This window comes from Lutjanus erythropterus, chromosome 12 (assembly GCF_056507025.1).
Source record: "Lutjanus erythropterus isolate fLutEry1 chromosome 12, fLutEry1.hap2, whole genome shotgun sequence".
In the NCBI taxonomy this organism is placed as follows: domain Eukaryota; kingdom Metazoa; phylum Chordata; class Actinopteri; order Lutjaniformes; family Lutjanidae; genus Lutjanus; species Lutjanus erythropterus.
The window spans coordinates 29,240,495-29,252,500 of record NC_139328.1 but is presented as its reverse complement, the minus strand read 5'-3'; the positions used below and the strand labels follow the sequence as shown (position 1 = coordinate 29,252,500).

The 12,006-nt window shown below is 37.9% G+C and overlaps 1 protein-coding gene across 1 annotated transcript in view; it reads left to right on the top strand.

Annotated features, from left to right (window-relative positions):
* LOC146318177 (granulocyte-macrophage colony-stimulating factor receptor subunit alpha-like) overlaps window positions 1–6,302 on the top strand; it is a 7,401-nt gene extending 1,099 nt beyond the window's left edge. Inside the window, exons 2-10 of the mRNA XM_084732505.1 lie at window positions 309–381; window positions 720–772; window positions 1,353–1,504; window positions 1,616–1,785; window positions 2,808–2,941; window positions 3,995–4,139; window positions 4,302–4,404; window positions 5,513–5,594; window positions 5,725–6,302. Of these exons, the coding sequence (XP_084588631.1) occupies window positions 315–381; window positions 720–772; window positions 1,353–1,504; window positions 1,616–1,785; window positions 2,808–2,941; window positions 3,995–4,139; window positions 4,302–4,404; window positions 5,513–5,594; window positions 5,725–5,811 (993 nt within the window). The 5' untranslated portion in view covers window positions 309–314 and the 3' untranslated portion in view covers window positions 5,812–6,302. The remainder of the gene's footprint in view (window positions 1–308; window positions 382–719; window positions 773–1,352; window positions 1,505–1,615; window positions 1,786–2,807; window positions 2,942–3,994; window positions 4,140–4,301; window positions 4,405–5,512; window positions 5,595–5,724) is intronic.
* The last annotated feature ends 5,704 nt before the right edge of the window (window positions 6,303–12,006 follow it).

Here is a 12,006-nt window from a genome sequence, read left to right as displayed (position 1 = left end):
AGCTGGAGACACTTCTCTGTGAAATCCAAGACCATGTGTTTTAAAAAAAAAAATTGCTGGTTTTGAAGTTAAATCTGCCACCGTTCTCACTGTAAACACCATACAGTGCAGGGTGAGAATGGAAAGCTTGACAGGCGTAGCAACAGTAGCTAAAAAGGGCAAGGCTTTGTGAAGGATCCCTTAAGAAAAAGGTGATTTTTGGGTCAGGGTAGTTACTCTCTAGGAAATGAATAGAGGTCTATGCAATTTCCCCAAAAATAAGTAATTGTATTTTTTTGTGTGTGTGTGTCCGTGTGTGAAACCTCTAGGTTGCTATGAAGCTGGTTCCTGTCCATTCACTGCTTTGGTCCTGTTTGCTGGTCTTGTGGGCTTCACAAAATGGTGGGTAATGTTTGGCATTACACACTACTCACACGCACACACACGCACACACACACACACACACACACACACACACACACACACACACACACACACACACTTCTTGAGAACACATTGCTTAATTCGTCAAAAATTTTTGGCTATCTTGCTTTCATCTGGGTGGTGTTGCACTTTGTTTCCATTTTCCTTCCTTATGAGGAAACCAGCTTTGTCCACTACCCCGATTAAAGAAAAATCCCCTACATTCTGATAAGTTAAGCGTGGTGTGCTGATTATGATGGACTCTGACGATGATTTTCCTTGTGTTATAACTCTCGATATATGTTCTCTTTTAACAGAGGCAGAGGCCAACAATCCAGATGTCTGTTTGGATGACAAGTATACTGGTGAAGTGAGAGTCACTATGTTCTATTAAAGGGAAATTTGGCACTTTTCATGTGGATGTTCAGCCAGTATTGATTGTAAATGCAGTTAGTGGAAGTAATAGATTCCTCAGGGCACGCTATACTGACCAAGAAAAGTTCTCTTACTGTCTGAGCCTATATGTATTAGCATGCATTGCACGCCAGCTTCTGACACCCACACCCATGTTGCTCTGTATTGTCACCCTAGTCTATAGCTGTTATTTTAATGTCCAGAACATTAGGTTAGGTAAATACAAATGTATTATGTAGTATGCCATCTGGCTGCCAAGAGGCAAAGGATTGAAATCCAAGCTGAAATACCCTGGATTCAAGGAGAACAGCAGATTTGTCAGCATTAGAACTCAGTTTTCTGGGTCAGTACAGCACCCACTGATAAATTTATTGCCTCAGTTAATTACATTTACCATTTAACACTGACTGGACATCCACACAGGAGAGTGCCAAATTTTCTCTTAAACTTCCAAAAATCCACACAGACACAATAAAGGCAGACGTACTTATCTTGATAACTATACTCTAGTCTTTATGTTTGTGAAACTCTTTCAGATAATACCAACTTCATCAGTGAAGGGGCATAATGTACAGGACAAAGCAGTGATTGATAACTTTCTCTGTCGCCTTTATCCTACAAATATACTCAACTGCTCCTGGTCACTCCACACTTTACCGAAAGATGCTCAGCTCTTTGTCTTTATCAGGTATTTTTAATGATTATTTCTAATGAATATCAGTGCATATTTACATTACAGGTACATTAGAATGCATGCATTGTTTTTAATGTTTGTCTCTTTCTCTGTCTGTTCATCCAGTATTTGTGACGACGAAATTACAGTTTACTCTAATTCTTCTGTGGAAAGAGTCGGATCAAGCGTTTTCAGTCAGGAGGCGCATGACGACTTAAATGTTGTCCTCCAATTCAACATAACCCTACATGACAATTGGACAGTCTACACCTACATATACGACATGGACATGCTAGGTAAACATGCTACTGAGTATGTACAAATAATAATACTGCAGATGGTCTTCAGTGGCATCCAGTGGCATTGAATAATGCTCCTGGTAGTACCCAATTTTGATTCTATCCACTTAGGTGTTGACAGTGGATGAGTAGATATTTGACATCTGTTTGTCAGCAGTAATTTTTTAACCACAAGTTATGACTAACAAATGTACAACATACTGTCTGCAGGCTGTGTCAGCAGAACAAAATGTGTTTTTGATTCACATGGTTGAAAAAATTGTGCGAGCATGGTAGTTTGGAAAGTGGTCATCAGCAATCAACCCTCTTGGATTAGTACATTAAGGTGTAATGTGTTTAGAGACAAAGAGTCAAGATCCCTACCATGTACCTTAAATAGTTAACAAGTCTACAGCCAGGCTATAACAGCTCTACAAGGCTGTACTTAGCCACAGTGGTGCTTTGAGCTAATGTTAGCATGGCAGCATGCTCACAGTGACAATGCTAACATATGCAAATATTATGTTTAGCAGGTATAATGCTTACCATGTTCATTATCTTAGTTCAGCATGTTAGCAAGCTGTATTAAACAGATTTAACTGGACTTAATGTTGATGCTAGAGGAACACTTAGGATCACCAAAGTTGTTATGATTAATCCTGAGGAATGGATTAACATCTGTACAAAATGTCATGGCAATCCATCCAACAGTTCGCTCAAAATTACACAATATAAGTCTGATAGTGGCATTGTCTCATAGTGCCCTGTTTGTTTTGAAAAATATGCATTACTGATGTGATTTCACTTGTCTATCATACTGATTAGGCTATCAGGAGTCATGGGTTGTTGATGCATTCGACCTTTTTAAACCAGAAGGAGAGTGAAGCTGCCACTGTGAGAGGAACCTGTGATAAAAAAAAAAGATCTAAAAAATATGTTTGTGACTTCCTACAGTGACTGTAACAAACCTGTTCTCATCTGATCACCCTCCTTCTGACTGAATTGCTATCTGACAAATTTTGTGGTTGTGTGTGCTACAGAGACCCTGTCTCCACCCCCAAACATTTCTGCATCGGTCAAAGACGGAGACCTGTTGGTGACATGGGATCTGCCCCATAGTCGAGTAAGCAATAAGCCTTCATGCTTTGAGTACCAGCTGGACATCGGTGACAAGGTACAGTATTTCTTTGTGTATGGATATGGATGTTGATTATTGCAGACATAATAAACCAGTTAGTATAGAGTGTTTTCATGGTGTGCTATTGATCTGGATTGGTCATTGATGATTTGCTGCCTTTTTACTGTGGTCAAGAGAATAGTTCATATGAACACTTCCTGCTTGTGGTATTTACAACCTTGTATGTGGAAATTGTCAAATTCCACATGCAAGGTTGTAAATACCACAAGCTCCAAGTTCATGTGTCATGAGCACATCTTCCCACGCAATCAAAAGTTCCATTTGAAGGCAGCATTTTTGCTCAAAATGGTGAATTTTAGTCAGCCAAATATAAGCTTGTAAGAATAACAAACAAGTTTCTCATCAACTGATTTCTTTAATATATTGGTTTAAGGCATTTTAATTGTTTATATGTTTATGACAGATCTGCATTTTAATCCAGAAAGTTGTAGACTGTCAAAAACCTAAAAGTTTTAGATGTTTAGTTAAATGTCCAAAATGTAAAGATCAGTTCATCACCTCTCTTGGCTTTCACAATAGACATCACTGACGAGCTGAGACTGAACCTCTCTCACCATCCACACACCATCTGGTTGAAGGCTTCTAAACTTTTTCAACATTCAAGGTCTTCAGCTGTGTTACGACTATTGGCGTTTTACTTACAAGTACTTGATACTAGCTCTAACCTGGAGTGTGTTGAAGAGGAGGTGGGTTAGCCTAACAAGTAGGAGGCTCGGACCGGGCCTCACCAGCGCTGGTCACTGCCCTCGTGAGCGGCGAGCTCTGTCTTGTTTCTTAATTTCAGTTTAGGCTGGTGTTGGACGGATCCTGAAATAAAAGAGCCGGTTTTATAACAAAAGTCCTCAACCTGGAAGGTGGTGAAATTGCAATGTGTTCTAGGGCATTATTTTCTGTTGCACGTAAACAGGACAAAACTTAACACATCTTTTTAAATAATTCTAAAGGCCAATAGTCTGCAAAGTCATTTGAGAACAATCTAAATGATGTAAACCTGCTGTTCACTTGTGAATCTTTATCTTTTAAAAATAGGGAGCACACAAAACCTTCGAAGAGAAGCTGTCTTATACAGAAAAGAATGCAGATCCCAGCTTCACCTACAGAGTCAGGATGAGGACGAGGATAGAGGAGCACTGCCTTGAGAAATCTCAATGGAGTGACTGGAGCCACACTGTCAGTAAGTTCTGGTTGTTACAGTCATCTCAAACACCAAACTTTCATCATGTCCATCCCTTAGCTGACTGGTTGATGTCTGGAAGCCTGAATAGGCTATTTTCTATTTTATGAACATAAAAACATCAGTACAATGATAAGTACATGTATGTGTTTCTGCTTGTAGAGGTGGAACCGGTAACTCAGCTCAGCACTCTGGTGATCATCTCAATTTCACTTGGAATACCCATGATCCTCCTGGCTGTACTGCTGCTGCTGCGCTATCAGAGGTACTATTTCTGACTGAATGACTAATCTGTGGACTGATACATGACTGTCACTTACACACACGCACACACACGCACACGCAGTCATTCATAGATGCACTGAGACCTGCTTGTTTTAATCCACTTCTGTGAGCTGCTGCCAATCTGAAAACATAAACTCTGTCCTCTCTTCTAAAAGTCGACTCCAACGGCAGCAGTAGCTGTTAAGTTTAGCAAGAAAACACAATGCAAAAAAAGGAGAAGTGAGAGGGATGAATGTGTGATGGTTTTTCTCTGAAAAGCCACCACAAAAAACATGCACCCTAAACTTCCTTAAGATGTAGACAGAAATTCCCCTTTCTGAGATCTCAGATAGCCCAACAGGAAAAACACAAAATGAAAACAGAAAAAAACAAAACAAAACATGCAAAAGAAGGTGAGGGGAGGATGCGCTCCATTTGGTCATCGGCATGTCAAAATTATTACTGTACCCGATGCAAATGTCAGCAGAAGTCTAAGCCAAACTCCACACACTGCATAATCTTGAACTAGAAATACCTCATTGTAGTTGTATGCTTTCACCATACAGTCAAGTTCTAGTTTACATCCAGGTTTGCATAATATGTTGTTTGTAATAAATACTTTGAGGGAATTTAATGAAAGGTATTACGTGTATTTGTTATCACTAGATGAACATGTATGATTCTGTTGAAACATTTTCAGTGAGAGGGCTGATAGAAAGCTGAACATTATGATGTCACAGAGAAGTTGAGCTTTGACCTTTGGGAAATAAAATGCCATCACCTCATCATTTTATCCTAGTAGACATATGTGTGAAATTTTGTTAAAATTCGTGTATGAATAGTGGAGTTATGGCCATAAACATGTTTTGTGAGGTCACAGTGACTTCAATCTTTGACCCACAAAAATCTAATCAGTTCATCCTTGAATCCAATGTTTTTGAAGAAATTCAAAGTGTACTTCACACGTCGTGCAATATCAACATGTTTTCAGCACAGTACACAAATATAATTTAGTTTACTGCTCAGAAAATGTATTAAGGTGTGCAGTGCCTCTTTGAAATGTGTATTGCCATTCTTGCTCAGGCTTATTTTGCGTGTTTGTGTTTCAGGGTGACTAAAGTTTTGTTCCCTCCAATTCCTCGGCCCCCGCAAAAGTACATATATATCCTGGAAAAGAATGACACATCCAATGTAAGTACAACCCCATACTGGCCGAACACACCCCTTTAACACTCAACCCAACCACAAACATTTCCTGTTTATAAATAGTTACAAAGTTTTTTTGGTGTGTGTGTGTGTGCGTGTGTGTGTTTGTTTTCAGCTCTTCCACCCTGCCCCGAAGCCTGAGCCTGTGGAGGAGATCACAGAGGTGGAGGACACAGAGCAAGTCCCTGGACAGACATCCTGAGAACAATATGGGAAAGACACCTTCAAAGAATAAAATCTGCCTGTGGTTACATCTGACTTCATGCACTGTTAGATGCATTTCCATGCAAAATTAGACAAATGTAGTGTGTGTGTGTGTGTGTGTGTGTGTATTTGTGTGGAAACTATGGTTTTACATTTCTAATGTTTTACGCTTCATGACACTTTAATACATTTTAGCACATGTAAAAGTCCACCAGCATGATAGCGAAACATATGCTATGGATATCACGCAATAATTCTGCACTGCTTGGTAACTCAAATGACTTGTGACCTTTTTTGGTTATTTATTTAAAAGGTTTGGGAACGTGTCGATTGCTGAGTGTTGATGAAAAATACTTGCTCTGCCTGAACAAGCTGGTTAGCTGGCCTTGAAATGTAGATCTGTTTATGATCTCATACTTCTACAAAATGTGTATACCTTTTTGCATGTGAAATAAAGTTGAGTGATACAGTATATTATAAAAATGCTCATTTTAAATGATTCTATTTATCTAAGCTTTATTTATACACGGTGGTCCAATAAAAGCAGTTCACAGTCTTTAGGAGAGCTCTGTGCACAGAACAATAAGAGCATAAGTATTTTAACTTTTTGACAAATATAATAATAATAATAATACTACTACTACTACTACTACTACTACTACTACTACTAATAATAATAATACTTATTATTATTATTATTATTATTATTATTATTATTATTATTATTATAATCAAACCAGCGTTATGTGAACACAACAATATGAGATAAAGGCTAACCTTCGGTACTTTAGGAAGTATGCTTTATCAGTTAGTCAGATAATAAGATTGATACCACTGTCATATTTATGAAATATGGAGTAAATATTATAAAGAGTTTGGTCTAGACATGATCTATATGAAAAGAGCCCTGAATTCACTTTGGTTTCGATTCGGTGCGATATAAATAAAACTGAAGTTACAGTTAGCAGCTGGTTAGCTTTTCTTAGAAGGGAAAAGGAAGCAGGGGAACAACAACTAGTCCATCACTGGACAAAACTACTAATTAAAACTTTTATACTGCCTTCTTTTGTATAGATGAAACCAATGAGATATAGGGCTGGTTGCATAGATGAAGCTTAAGCCTAGTCCAAAATACCCAATTAAGCTGTCTCAACTCGAAGTGACTTGCAGAGGCCTATCTTAAAATATTTGTAGATTTATTGCATTCCAGATTAAATTGATGAAGATTATTGCAAGAGGAAGGAGTAGAGCTGCTGACTAAATTGAGTCTTAGAAGCAGGTTTAACTTGTGCGTAACACTGTTTGTGAGGGAACATGGACTGTTTGGAATATCTAAATCAGGGGTGGCCAATTTTTTTTCTCTTGGAGGGTCCAAATAGCGGATCATGGGCCAAAAACACAAATTTGTCAAATGTAATGTATTGCATTGTTAAGATGCAAAATGGTGCCATGATTCCAAGTTCCCTTAATTAACTGACTTCCTGTGCAAAGTGTCACTCTGCCCACCTGCTCAGATTATGATAAATAATTAGGGATCCTACCTATTTAAAGACTTTCCAGATGTATTTTTGTTTTTTTTTACTTCTTGCCTTCTTTGGACAAGACAGGCAAAGACAAACAGAGAAAGACAGGAGTGTGAGAGAGAGAGCAACATGCAGCAGGGGACATAGGCTGGACCGAGGACTAGCCTCAGTACATGGGTCACACATTACTAAATGATTCATTCAATATTCAGATTTTCTTTCATTAATTAATTTTTCTTTTTAGTTAGAAATATCTGATGGGCCAAATCATACCTTAAGACAGGCCATCTTGGCCCGCTGCCCCCACTTTGCACAGCCTCGATCTAAATAAAGACCAACATGCACAATAGAAGCAATACGAGTCTGTTTTTACTCTCAATAACTAGACGGTTTAACACAATTTGTTTTAGTAGCATGTTTTCATACTCGGAAAAAGTTTTTTAAATTATTTCTTTTTGCCTTTGCTGTTCTGTCTGAAGTTTTTTTTTTAAAATCCCATTCTGTTTCACTTTTTTGTGAGTGACATTGGTAACTTACTTACCTTACTCCAGGACTCCATAGTCTGTGACTAGCCGAGCCAAATGTAAGTCATATTCAAGCCTTGTCTGTGCATATTGTGTCTCAAGTACTGTAGTAAGATTTCATGGTGCTAATAGGTGTCCACCTTTGTCTAGTGTGATGGACATACAGGGCTAAGACTCTTGAACAAGTCACACTGATGAGTTCTGAAGCCATCCTCAAATATGAATCCCAGAGCTGTCAACACACACACAAAATATACATACAAAGACTGAAGTCCAGATGTTGGTTCTTGCATTTAATAGTACCATGTGGGCCAGTAGGGATAAGACTGTAGGCTGAGCCACTTGTTGCCTCTAACTGTACAAGAGAGAGAAAAAAATTGATTTGTGTTTTTTTTTTATGTGTGGTTGGAAAAATAGACAATCATTGACAGACAGAAGTATCTGAAGAATCCTTCATCTGAGGGATGTTTTGTTAGCATGGCTCAGAGAAACAGGGCTTATTGTAAAAATCCTGGCTTGAGTGAGTCTAACCAGATTTAAGCTATTTCATAAAGCCAGTTCACAGCTAATCAAATCAGACTAAATCAAAACTGGTTTTAGAGGTGACTGAAATACAGACCAGAGATATCAAGGACAGATCACATCAATTCACAATGAAATAAACTGGCATGTTAAAGGGATAGTTTGGATTAATTTAAGTGGGGCTGTATGAGGTACTTATCCATAGCCAGTGTATTAGATGGTGGTCAGCGTGCCCCCAGTTAGGAGAAGCAGAGAGGAGCACCAGCATGAAGCTATGATGATGCAACTGGGGTCAACAACAAGAGGTATTGTAGCTGATTAAAAAAGTCCAACTTAAAAGCCAATAACAGTTTATGTGTGTTCTGTATTTAAAATATTTCTTTACTTTGCTGTCAGAGAGCCTTTTCTCACAGGAAATGTTATATAAACGAAATTTCATCCTCCCCAAAGCAACCAGGCTCCTTTGTCCAAAATCAATTAATTTTACCTTGCAGAAACACAGGAGTTAGCGGTCTACTGCTTTCTCATTCTCTTAGTTTGGTTGTGTAACTGTGTGACTTTGGTTTATTAAAAGGTCAGTTAGGATGAAAGTCACACAATAATGCAAACAAACTAACCAACCGAGGCAGTGGTAGACCAGCAACTTCTGTGTTCTCTGAAGTAAAATCACTGATTTCACCTGCGGAGTTTGGTTGGTTTGGCTAGAGCAATATTTGGCTCATATGACAGCAATTTCCTGTCAGAAAAGTTTGACTGATGGCAAAGTAGAGCTGTAAAAATATTCTAAATATACCCTACACTTAAAATTATATATATATTAAGGTGGGCTTTTTTAAGTGGCTAAAATGTCTTTTATTGCTGACCCTGTCCACAGCAGTACATTACTTAGATTCCATGAGTGTAAAAATATACTGACAGTGTGACAATAATCGCATCACTGTGGGCCATGTGAGTAATGGTACAAATGGCACTTCCTATGCGCCTACAGTTGTGGGCCAAAGTTCTTCCGTAGCTTAATTACAGTGAATTTTGCACATTTATGCTGACTGGAATCCAGATACTTTAGACTGACAAAAATACAAGCAGGGATTTCCAGTAAGACTATGCAGCTGTGACAAATTTGACATTTACCTTATGTGGACAATTGAGCAATGAAGACAAACTGAAAGAAGAAACGCTGTTTCCGTCTGACACATTGACAGTAATACTGCTTAAGGTCAAACACAACTTAGCCTGAGCCCTCCAAGACATTTATGTTGGGACACACACCTGTTTTTTTTGCATTACATACTAGATTGAGAGTAATAGAAGTTTGTTGTGACCTGAGAATTGTCTTGAAGGCAGTGGTGGACAGTAACGAAGTACATTTACTTGTGTACTGTACTTACATACATTTTTAGAGTATCTGCACTTTACTTGAGTATTTGTTTTTTTTGGAAACTTATGACTTTCACTTCACTACATTTCTAGGAAGGTTGTCGTTATTTGTTAGTTTTAGGCAAAGCACAGCTTTGAGGTCAGCTGTTGCTGTTTTTTCTTGTCTAAAATGCCACATGCTGTGCTGGTCACAGGAGGAAACCAATCACAGTTTATACTTTCAGCTGGGACTGATGTAAAAGCAGAAATATGCCATCAAGGTGCTCTGTAACAAACACAAGCAAGCTCTCCCTCTTTTATTCAAACAAAACTTGGTAATGGTGACAGCAGGAGAAAGACAAAATTAAGTCTCAAGATTATTATAATCAGAAAATATATACTATATATAATCTAACATATAATTAGAAGAAGAGAAATAACTTCACATAGGCTTTTAATGTTGGATTGTTTTTGTTTTTACTGGGGTGAAAAATACCACATAATTCATGTATTTCCTGCCCCTGAAGCCAGAAAGAAATCCCAGTTATTTAACAGACTTGAACTCCTTACAGTTGACTTCAATCTAATTTTATGTGGTGATTTTAATACAGTTACATCAGAAAATGACAACAGCTGTCATTTTTGTTTTTGATTGTATTTCTATGCTGAAGTTCTTTTATAGGTGTTTCTATAGGCTTTGTGTAGCAGAGTGGTTCTACAAGCAGGTCAGTGCATCATTAGATGGTTTCAGAGTTACAAGCTTCTGTAAATGCATCATGAAAACAATACAGCAATGTATTGATATTAGAAAAAGTACTTTGTAATTTGTACTTTTGAATACTTCAGTATTTTTAAATGTATATATTTGACCAGGAGTATCTGTACTTAATGTGGTTGAGTACTTTGTCCACCACTGCTTGTAGGTTTAATACCGCAAGTGGCTGAGAAGCACCTTGTCTTCCTAAAAACAATAAATAAAAAAGTTAGATGGTGAAATGAGTGTGCCCACAAAAGACTGAGCCACCTTTCCTGCACTGCTATATTTCCTGTGTTGTGACAGTGGCTTCAGATAAGATCAAAGATAAGCAGACAAAACCACACAGATCACACAGATCATTGTGTTCAAGTGTGACTTCCCCAAGCAGACATAAAACCTAAAAACGCATCTACGCAGAGTCTGTGTGTTTTTAGATAAAAATCTCACAAACAGTCTAACAAAAGATAACCACAAGTATGTATTTTGTGACACAAAACACGTTAATGCAGACAGACAACCACTTACTTCAGATTGAGGCAAACACAGCCTTCCTCACACACAATGACTGACTGCATATGAAGGACATGGGTCCACCCAAAATGAAACCACAGCAACAGAGATAGTGTGTGATATACGTGTATATTTACACAGCTTCTATTTTTTTTTGCACAAAAAACATTGTTCCCACACTTGCTCAGACAGAACATTAAAATATTTCGATGAAAGGTCTCTTGAGTACACAGTGAAAAATGAATCTACTTGAAACTAGCAAGATTTGTAAATCTATGGAAGTCAATTTCCACCAATGTGATGAAAAAAAGGTCCTGCAAGTCCTTATAATTGAAGATTTTTTTGGTCCTAACACTGTAATTTAAATATATTACATTACAAATATATCAGTACTATTACTATACTATTTCAGTGGTATTCTACTAACCCTGAATGGATGTGATACGATAGCTATCATTGTTATACTAAATCAATACAAACCCATATCAGACCTGTCATTTATTAATAAAGTCTTTGAGAAAATTGTCTTGCCTCAGCTCAGCAACTTTTTAGCGGTAAATAACTGCCTCGACCTTTTTCATTCTGGATTTAGCACAGTGAGGGCTCGTGTCGAGGCTCTGAATGACATTAATCTCAACATCCATTCTTATAGAGTCTCTGTCTTGTGTTTAATAGACCTTACTGCAGGATTTCATACAATTGATCACAATATATTAATAGACAGGCTTCAGTACTGGTCTGGTCTCTCCAACAAGGTCATGAATTGTCAAAGTCATACCTTCAAGACTATTTTGCATCAATTGGTAGCATCAGACAGTTTCCCAATAATGTGTGGAGTTCCCCAGGGATCAATGCTCGGACCTCTGTTGTTTAACCTTTACAGACTCCCGTTAGCAGATAATATTCTAAATTCTTTCTTATCACATGTATGAATATATAAATAAATTTCCCTTGCCCTGCCTTGCCGTACCCATGGACTAGCTCAGGTTAAACCCTTCATT